Source organism: Girardinichthys multiradiatus, chromosome 1 (genome assembly GCF_021462225.1).
Source record: "Girardinichthys multiradiatus isolate DD_20200921_A chromosome 1, DD_fGirMul_XY1, whole genome shotgun sequence".
Taxonomy (NCBI): Eukaryota; Metazoa; Chordata; class Actinopteri; order Cyprinodontiformes; family Goodeidae; genus Girardinichthys; species Girardinichthys multiradiatus.
Window position 1 is genome coordinate 49,969,351 of NC_061794.1, and position 10,538 is coordinate 49,979,888.

The 10,538-nt window shown below is 47.2% G+C and overlaps 1 protein-coding gene across 3 annotated transcripts in view; it reads right to left on the reverse strand.

Annotated features, from left to right (window-relative positions):
- The window catches only part of otud5a (OTU deubiquitinase 5a), a 55,501-nt gene extending 45,190 nt beyond the window's left edge, over nucleotides 1-10,311 (reverse strand). The window contains exons 1-2 of one of the 3 annotated variants that reach the window (XM_047374125.1): nucleotides 9,464-10,311; nucleotides 984-1,074 (exon numbers count right to left, since the gene is read on the reverse strand). In XM_047374125.1, the coding sequence (XP_047230081.1) occupies nucleotides 984-1,074; nucleotides 9,464-10,051 (679 nt within the window). In that variant the 5' untranslated portion in view covers nucleotides 10,052-10,311. Of the gene's footprint in view, nucleotides 1-983; nucleotides 1,078-9,463 lie in introns of all 3 variants that reach the window. The other 2 variants (XM_047374118.1, XM_047374134.1) reach the window with 2 other exon arrangements.
- Nucleotides 10,312-10,538: the final 227 nt, after the last annotated feature.

Consider the following 10,538-nt stretch of genomic DNA (forward strand, 5'->3'; position numbering starts at 1 on the left):
CTTGACTCTGCAGCAGTGGCGATTGCTCTAGGACTGCAAGGGAAGCTCAGCTTCCCCTAAAATGTCAAAAAATAAGTGATCAAATATATACTGCTGTGTATTCATGTCACTGACTAAATATGTGCTACAACGCGCTCAACTTTTGTTCAGAATCAGCTTCTTATCTCTGGTAACGATGCGGCTTCTTCTCACTCATTCCCGCAGCTTCACAGTCCCGCCCATCGGACGCTCAGCGTCTCTGGGGGTCTATGGGGCAGTGGGCTGGCCTTGGCTGGCCCAGATGTTCAGCTTCTGCATGATGATTGGATGATCTGTCTGAGCCTGAATCCCTTTTTGATTGACAGCGAAATCAGCAAATCAGCGACCTAGAAATTGAGCTTCCCCTCCTTCAAAGACAAGCGTCCGCCACTGCTCTGCAGCTAGGAAAGTTTCACACAGAAACTTTCTCAATGCAATTAACAAAATAATGTACCAATCAACTAAAACAGGAAGATGCCTTGGTGAAACAGAAAAAGAATTAAAAAGAGGAAGCTTTATTTTACATATGTTTATGATAATTATTCATATTTACAGACTACCTTAGTATAACATCTTAAATCATTTCATTTACGAAGTATTAAAATGAACATGAGTCCTGCTCTAGAACCATCTTGTTGTTGTTAGGGTTAGGTTGTTGAATGTTGTTCTGGTCTATTCAGGAAGATAAATGTTCTTGGGATAAAAGTCTAGATGTTAGAACGCAATAAAAAGGTGAAGAACCAAACTTTAGGACCTGAAAGGTTTCACTCAACTAGACTGTAGATGTTTGTTAAACCAAAAAGACTGTTTTATGTAAAACGTTTTTAAATAAGAGGAGAAAGACAACGTTAAGGCCAAAGTGTTACACTTCACAGTTCAGGCTCAAACACACACTGACACCTGGTGGTGATCAGGTGAACTGCACAGAAACACCCCGGGAAGAAGCAACTGTTTATGAGACTCACCCACAGCTCTGAAAAGACACGCCCCGTCCTCTTTCATCTTTTTGATGACAAATCCTTTCTTCTCCCGCAACGCTTTCTCGAACCAGTGCTCCTGCTGGAAAACACACAGAGAGCTGTTGAAGCGAGCGGAGCTGCAGGAGGAACCTAAATATGGAAGCAAATCGTTACCATATTTCAAATGAATCAGAATCAGAATCAGAAAAGCTTTATTGCCAAGTACGTTTTTGGACATACAAGGAATTTGTTTTGGCGTAGTTGGTGCAATACAATACAAATTAAACAGTATAAACATATCTACAATATAATATAAATATATGTGCACAGTTTTAAGTGAGTGAGAGTAAATGTAGAGCAGTATAAGATGCAAGAGCAATACAACAGTACAGGTGATCATTGTACAAGTAAAGCAGGAGTCCAAGCTGAGCGTTAATGTAACTCATAGAGTTACAGGTTACAGGTGTCCTGTCAGCAAAAAAAGGGGTGGGGGGGTGTGGGGGAAAGGGAGAGTGTCAGGGTGGTTTCCGGGCTTTGTTAACAAGGCTGGTGGCAGATGGGAAAAAACTGTTCTTGTGGCGTGAGGTTTTGGTCCGGATGGACCGCAGCCTCCTGCCAGAGGGGAGAGTCTCAAAGAGTCTGTGACCGGGGTGGGAGGGATCAGCCAGAATCTTCCCTGCCCGCTTCAGGGTCCTGGAGGTGTACAGTTCCTAGAGCGACAGGAACCAATGCAGCCAATCACCTTCTCAGCAGACCGAATGACACGCTGCAGCCTGCCCTTATCCTTGGCTGTAGCAGCGGCGTACCAGATGGTGATGGAGGAGGTGAGGATGGACTCAATGATGTCCGATCAGGGTGGTGTCACTTAAAACTGTGCACATATACTTATATTATATTGTAGATATGTTTATACTGTTTAATTTGTATTGTATTGCACCGACTACGCCAAAACAAATTCCTTGTATGTCCAAAAACATACTTGGCAATAAAGCTTTTCTGATTCTGATTCTGATGAAAAAGCATTTTCAGAAATGCTTTTTTATTTTAAGAATGTGGCTGCATTATTTGACTCATAAATGAAATTAATAATCAATAATCCTATTTGCATTTTAATTTTCTTCTTCAAGACTGCTCATTCTTTCACTTAATTAAAATGAAAAAGACATTTGAGATTTATTTTTCAAAATGTACCCCAGCAAATAGATACCAAAATTCAATTTGAAATGTAAAATTTGAAAATGAAAAAGCATTTCCAGAAATGCTTTTTCATTTTAAGAATGTGGCTGCATTATTTGACCCATAAATAAAATTAGTAATCAATCATCCTATTTGCATTTTCTTCTTCATGACTGCACATTTTATGCCATAATCAAAAAGAAAACAAAGCAGACATTGCTTTTTCGTTTTCGTGGTCTGCCTGCAAAGTACTGCCCAGAACTAGAAAACGAAAAAGCATTCCGAGCTGCGGGCGCAGAAGAGTGACGTCAGCACCCGCTCTTCCTCAGCTCCCTGCTGACCGAGCTACCCAGCTTGTTCGGTAGGGGGCGCTGTGCACGTCTGCATTGCATTACATTGCAAACATGCCGAGAAATTGATTGAACCGGCGCTACCACAGCCTGCCGCAGGGTGGCAGGGGATTCCGCGAGGATGCCAGAAGGTGGCAGACCGGTCGTAAAAGCTTGCCAATGCGGTTGCCGCTGTTTTTGTGGAAACTGATGCTGATTATCGGCAAATGGGATGTCATTATTGTTATAGCCTGTTACCTTTAAATAATTATTTCATTATTGATTATTATTTAATAAACAGCTTTAGACCCATAACATAAGGTGATTGTATTTACTTGACATGGAAAATAAATAGCACTATGTGTATGTATGAAGTGTTGAAAGGATGACGATTTATTGCACAAACAGCCGGTTTATTATAGAGCACGAGCGGCTATTCTGAATTATCACTCACAGAAAATTATAAATAAATGCTTAAAAACATGCTGGATGTCCCAGGCCATAAGGCTGCCACCGGAAATACCAGTTCTGCCTGCCACTGCCACAAATTGAGCTCGGTCCTGCTGCAGTTCAATCAATTTCTTGGCACGTTTGCAATGTAATGCAATGCAGACGTGCACAGCGCCCCCTACCGAACAAGATGGGTAGCTCGGTCAGCAGGGAGCTGAGGAAGAGCGGGTGCTGACGTCACTCTTCTGCGCCCGCAGCTCGGAATGCTTTTTCGTTTTCTAGTTCTGGGCAGTACTTTGCGGGCAGACCACGAAAACAAAAAAGCAATGTCTGCTTTGTTTTCTTTTTGATTATGGCATAAAATGTGAAGTCATGAAGAAGAAAATACAAATAGGATGATTGATTACTAATTTTATTTATGGGTCAAATAATGCAGCCACATTCTTAAAATGAAAAAGCATTTCTGGAAATGCTTTTTCATTTAAAATATGGTAACGATTTGCTTCCATACCTAAAGCATCCACTGGGATGTTCTGTTAAATATGACCGGTACCAAACATCACCGCAACAATATTACACTTTGTTAAATCTTCATTCTACCACAAAGCTGAACAAGTGGCACCTGAATAGACTGGGAGTGATTGAGGTGGTCATGTCATAGTAACAAGGTATAACAGATAACAAAATATTTTAAACATGATACTGCAATAATTCCTGAGTGTTTTGTGGTTCTAGTGCTGAAAGAATTTCCAGGCTACTGTTACAGTAAAATCGTTGCCATTTTCATTTAAAGCAATGTAACAAAGTAACAGAAAAAATGTTGGACAAGTTTCACTAAGACAATGGTGAGTTCAAGACAACCTGTCAGAAAACTAAAGTTTTTACTCCATTAATTCATGAGAGTTGAAATTTAACCTCTAACCTTAAACATTTGGAATCTGAACTTCATGATGACAATAATACTTCCAGCAAATATTGTCTCAGTGATGGTAATAAATATGTGGGTATGTTAGGGTACATGATGCACTCAGTGATCCTCACAAACAGGCCTTTTATGCTGAAAAACCTTACTTAGTGTACGGTTGTAGCAAAAAGAAGAAACAGCCCCACATCACATAAATGCAGCGCTTCAAGCACCAATCCTTCACCTTTTCTATGTCAACTGCAATAGTTACTTTCTTTAAATATTTTTTGTTTAGGCAGCACTCGTACTCGTCATCTTCCGCTTTATCCGGGACCAGGTCGCGGGGGCAGCAGACTCAGCAGAGACGCCCAGACGTCCCTCTCTCCAGACACCTCCTCCAGCTCCTCCAGGGGGAGCCCAAGGCGTTCCCAGGCCAGCCGAGAGACATAGTCCCTCCAGCGAGTCCTGGGCCGTCCCCTGGGCCTTTCCTGGAACACCTCCCGAGGAAGGCGTCCAGGAGACATCCGGTATAGATGCCTGAGCCACCTAAACTGGCTCCTCTCGATGTGGAGGAGCAGCAGCTCTACTCCGAGCTCCTCACCCTATCTCTAAGGGAGTGCCCGGCCACCCTACAGAGGAAGCTCATTTCAGCCGCTTGTATCCGGGATCTCGTTCTTTCGGTTATGACCCAAAGTTCATGGCCATAGGTGAGGGTAGGAACGTAGACCGACCGGTAAATTGAGAGCTTTGCTTTTCGGCTCAGCTCTCTCTTCACCACAACGGACCGGCACAGCGCCCCCATTACTGTGGCAGCCGCACCGATCCGTCTGTCGATCTCCCGCTCCATTCTTCCCTCACTCGTGAACAAGACCCCAAGATACTTAAACTCCTCCACTTGAGGCAGGAACACCCCTCCAACCTAAAGAGGACAAGCCACCCTTTTCCGGTCGAGAACCATGGCCTCGGACTTGGAGGAGCTGATCCTCATCCCAGCCGCTTCACACTCGGCTGCGAACCGCCCCAGCGCATGCTGTAGGTCTTGGCTAGAGGGGGCCAGCAGGACCACGTCATCCGCAAAAAGAAGAGACGAAATCCACTGGTCCCCAAACCAGACCCCCTCCGGCCCTTGGCTGCGTCTAGAAATCCTGTCCATAAAAGTTATGAACAGGACCGGTGACAAAGGGCAGCCCTGCCGGAGTCCAACATGTACCGGGAACAGGTCCGACTTAGTGCCGGTAATGCAGACCAAACTCCTGCTCCGCTCGTACAGGGACCGGATGGCCCCTAATAAAGGGCCCCCGATTCCATACTCCTGGAGCATCACGAGGGACACAGTCGAATGCTTTCTCCAGGTCCACAAAACACATGTGAACCGGTTGGGCAAACTCCCATGAACCCTCAAGTACCCTGTAGGGGGTATACAGCTGGTCCAGTGTTCCACGGCCGGGACGAAAACCACACTGCTCCTCCTGAAGCCGAGGTTCGACTATCGGTCGGACTCTCCTCTCCAATACCCTGGCGTAGGCCTTACCAGGGAGGCTGAGGAGTGTGATCCCCCTGTGGTTGGAACACACCCTCTGGTCCCGACCACCACCCCAGTCTGCCAGTCCAGAGGCACTGTCCCCGACCGCCACGCAATGTTGAAGAGGCGTGTCAACCATGACAGCCCTACAACATCCAGAGACTTAAGGTACTCAGGGTGGATCTCATCCACCCCCGAAGCCTTGCAACCGCGGAGCTTTTTAACCACCTCGGTGACTTCAGCCTGGGTGATGAAAGAGTCCAACCCTGAGTTCCCAGCCTCTGTTTCCACCAGGGAATGCGTGATGGCAGGATTGAGGAGATCCTCGAAGTACTCCTTCCACCGCCCGATAATGTCCTCAGTCGAGGTCAGCAGTCTCCCAACCCCACTATAGACAGTGTTGGCGAAGCACTGCTTCCCCCTCCTGAGGCGCCAGACGGTTTGCCAGAATCGCTTCGAGGCCAACCAGTAGTCCTTCTCCATGGCCTCACCAAACTCCTCCGAGGCCCGAGTTTTTGCCTCTGCCACAGCCCGGGCCGCAGCACGCTTGGCCTCACGGTACCCGTCAGCCGCCTCAGGAGTCCCACAAGCCAACCACAGCCGATAGGTCTCCTTCTTCAGCTTGACAGCATCCCTTACTGCCGGTGTCCACCACCGGGTTTTGGGATTGCCGCCGCGACAGGCACCGCAGACCTTACGGCCGCAGCTACGGGCAGCAGCATCGACAATAGATGCGGAGAACATGGTCCACTCGGACTCTATGTCTCCAACATCCCCCGGGATCTGGTCAAAGCTCTCCCGGAGGTGGGAGTTTAATACATCCCTGGCCGAGGGCTCCGCCAGGCGTTCCCAGCAGACCCTCACTATGCGCTTGGGCCTGCCAAGTCTGTCCGGCTTTCTCCTCCTCCAGCGGATCCAACTCACCACCAGGTGATGATCAGTGGACAGCTCAGCCCCTCTCTTCACCCGAGTGTCCAAAACATGCGGCCGAAGGTCTGATGATACGACAACAAAGTCGATCATCGACCTCCTGCCTAGGGTGTCCTGGTGCCAAGTGCACTGATGGACACCCTTATGTTTGAACATGGTGTTCGTTATTGACAATCCGTGACTAGCACAGAAGTCCAATAACAAAACACCACTCGGATTCAGATCGGGGAGGCCATTCCTCCCGATCACGCCTCTCCAGGTGTCACTGTTGTTCCCCACGTGGGCGTTGAAGTCCCCCAGCAGAATAATGGAGTCCCCAGGAGGGGCACTATCCAGCACCCCCGACAGGGACGCCAAGAAGGCCGGGTACTCTGCACTGCCACTCGGCCCGTAGGCTGAAATGATAGTCAGAGACCTCTCCCCAACCCGAAGGCGCAGGGATACGACCCTCTCATCCACTGGGGTAAACCCCAACACGAGACGGTTGAGCTGGGGAGCAACAAGAAAACCCACACCAGCCCGCCGCCTCTCCCCGTGGGCCACTCCAGAGTAGAAAAGAGTCCAACCCCTCTCAAGGAGATGGGTTCCAGAGCCCACGCTGTGCGTGGAGGCGAGCCCGACTATTTCTTGTCGATATCTCTCGACCTCCCGCACCAGCTCAGGCTCCTTCCCCCCCAGCGATGTGACATTCCACGTCCCTAGAACCAGCCTAAGCATCCGGGGATCGGGCCGCTGAGGTCTCCACCTTCGTCCGCCACCCAATCCTCTTTGCACCGGTGTTTAGGCAGCATTTAAAGTTAATTGTCTCCACTTTGCCACATCTCAAATCTAATTTAAAAAACCATTCATTGTTAAAATGGGAAATAAATATTATAACTCACAATATCCAAGTTTCTATTGTTGTTCTAAATGCTGATGGCTGTAGGCAGGAAGGACCTCCTGTCAAGGTCAGTATTACAGTGGATCTGAAGAAGCCTCTGACTGAAGACAGTCTGATGAAGAGGATGATCCGGTTCTCATATTGTTCTTCAATTTATGAAGAATCATTCTTTGCATAGTCATCTCCAAATGTTCTAGAGAAGTTCCCAGAACAGAACCATTCTTCTTTATCAGCTTGTCGAGCCCTGGCAGAAAAGATCACACTCTCCACAACAGACTTATAGAAGATATGCAGCATCTTGCTGCAAACACTGAAGGTCCCTAAGCTTCCTCAAGAGCTGGGTTGCACGGTGGCGCAGTTGGTAGCACTGTTGCCTTGCAGCAAAAAGGTCCTGGGTTTGATTCCTGACCGGGGGTCTTTCTGCATGGAGTTTGCATGTTCTCCCCGTGCATGCGTGGGTTCTCACCGGGTACTCCGGCTTCCTCCCACAGTCCAAAGACATGCCTGTTAGGTTAATTGATCACTCTAAATTGCCCTTAGGTGTATGAATGAGGGTGTGTGCGTGGTTGTTTGTGTGTTGCCCTGTGATGGACTGGCGACCTGTCCAGGGTGACCCCGCCTCTCACCCATAGACTGCTGGAGATAGGCACCAGCTCCCCCGCGACCCACTATGGAATAAGCAGTAGAAAATGACTGACTGACTGACAACTCCTCCTCTTTCTCTGTTTAAAACCCTTCTGCATAAATATCTCATCAGATGTAAATACATAATTACTTTTGTACAATTGTTAACCTTTCCAAACACAGTTTGCTTTTAAATAAAAGCACATACCTGGAGTATGAATGTAAAACCTTTCACTAAACTGGTCACAGTTTCAGGTTGAGATAAAGTCAAAAATTATCAAGTTAAATTTGTCATAAACGTCTAATTGTTTGTGAAATCTAAACAAGGCGGGTGTATTGCTGGAAAGGATGCATCACTGCCTTTTAATCATGTAGATATGAACTCACTTTTAAGCATTTGACCACAGAGCTTTGCAATGTGAATGTTAGAAAAGTATTCAGTAAACACAGAGAGATCCGTTTTAAAGAAAATCTGACCTTTTATTTCAAACTGTATTAGTATCATCAGCTGCTTCGCTACATGTCTTACTTCTTCCTTACACCGTTTCACTCCACTACTTCACTTTTATGGCTGTTCTCATGCAGCTACAACCTGCTTGGCACAGAAACAATGTGCACAAGCATGCAGTGTTTATGAGAACATACTGAACACAGCTGCATGTCAGAAAATATGTTTTATTTTCAGGGTTCCAATAAAGTTTCCTTTTCAAGATTGCAAACATTTTCAGACTCAAATATGTAATTTTTTCCAGCAGTTTTTATAACATTCTGGATATTTCACTGCAAAACAAACCGAGGCGGGAATTTTACAACACAACACTGAAATATTTACAATTAAACTTGATTTTCAGAAATGTAATCCAGAGGTCGACCAACATAATATAGCCCTATCTGCAGATCTACAGCCAGAAGATTTTTTTCACTGCTATTTTTCTTTTTAAAATACAGTCCACTGACCTCACCTAAACATACTACATCCAGGAGGCACCTCTGTGAGCAGCAGTGCTGTGTTGATGGTAAACCCAAACCTTACCCTTCTTCTTAATGAAAATGCTGGAAACTCAAAGGATTGATAGCCGGCCTGTGTGCTGCTTGATTAATAACAATGCCCTAACTTAATATTAGCATCAACCATTCAAAACAACATCCATCAACCGCTAGTACCGAGACAGGACTGAATCTGAGCGAAAACCAGCAGAAGTCAAAAAAAGAAACTTTCAAAGACCTTCAGGAAGCCTGGAGACCACTCCATCCAGACCACTTTAAGAACACAGGCACAAAACAGAAAGTTATCCGGAGATGGACCTGTAGCTATGGACTCTGTGAGACCAGAAGCAGGCCTGGGTAGGTATGTGGGACATCTAGCTCTCAGGAAGCCTCATGGTCAGTAAATGCAACATTAGTACTGTTACTATAGCAACCTGAAACGTCGGGAAAGCAGGATAAACTTCGATCTGAATTGTGTCAACAATTACATAAATTGGAATCTCTATAGTCCGGTATTAAGAAAAGCCTTCCTTCAATAAACCGTCATGGCCCACGTCGTCTGCTCTGACACAGTTTTCAAATTTATACATCTGACTGTGTAAACAGAGTTTCTTAAGCCATAAAAGCCCCCGAAGTCTCCCGGGTAGCCACATTAGCTTGCTGTTAGCATCGTTAGCTCTCTACCTGCTCCACGGTGGCTGGGTCCACGGACTGCAGCCGGGCCGCGTTCTCGTACTCATCCTCGCTGTTGTTCCCGGCTCCTTCCTCTGTGTCCTGACTGGCGCCCACTCCTCCTGGTCCGGTCACTCCTGGTTGGCCTCCACCGGCGAGAGAAGCTACCACCCCTCCAGAGCAGGTTCCTGCCTGTCGTCGCCTCTTACTCAGACCGGGCCCTGAACAGCAGCCTCCTATCGCTCCGCCGCATCCAACCACACCGGCAGACACCACCAGCTCCCCCCGAGAGCTAGTAACCATCGCTCCGCTGCTGTCCCGCCCGTCCCCTGGCCCCACCGGGGACACGGAGCCTACAGGCGGCGGGGAGGCCTGCTGAGACCGGGAGCTGGGTTCGATGCTCCGCCTGTCGTCTCTGGCTGAAGGTGGGGTGCCCTGGTAGGACCACGGAGGAGGCGAAGCCCTTGGCCTTGCTCCGGTCCGCCCTGTGTGTGGGTGCGGGTGTTGGTGAGGGTCAGAGCCACTCCTACGGTCGCTGTCATCGGTGTGGTCTGAGACTCCGACTGCGGAGCTGGGCTTCTTTTTCGGGAGGATTGTCATGGTGGAGTCGGTGTAAGGGGAGCAAGGAGGCGGTCAGATATGAGGACAGCTCCGTTGTTCTGAATCAAAAGTGTCGGTCTGTTAACCGTCCGGACCAGCCGTAAGGCTCCCACCACAAAGATAAGCCCCTTAAAAGAGCCTAAAGTAAAGAAAGAAGCGGCCCTTTGGCTCCTTTTCGACGGTTTGATTTGAACAAAAACAAAAAGCGCCTCCCTCTTCCCGTTCTCCAAAACATCAACACAGCCTGACGGAACGTGGTAACGTCACCTCTTGCCTGTTACGTCATCACGTTCATCTGAAGTCACACAAACACGCTCTGAGTAGTGATGGGATTTAGGTATGGGGTAAGAATGCTGTCAAAAACAATGTGTATGTAAAGACGGAAATGTGTGCATATTAGTCAATAGTTGTGCATAAGTAAAATCTAAAAGAGGTATTGTATATTTTCTCTATAAAAATACAAAATAAAATGTTACAGCTTCAAGAA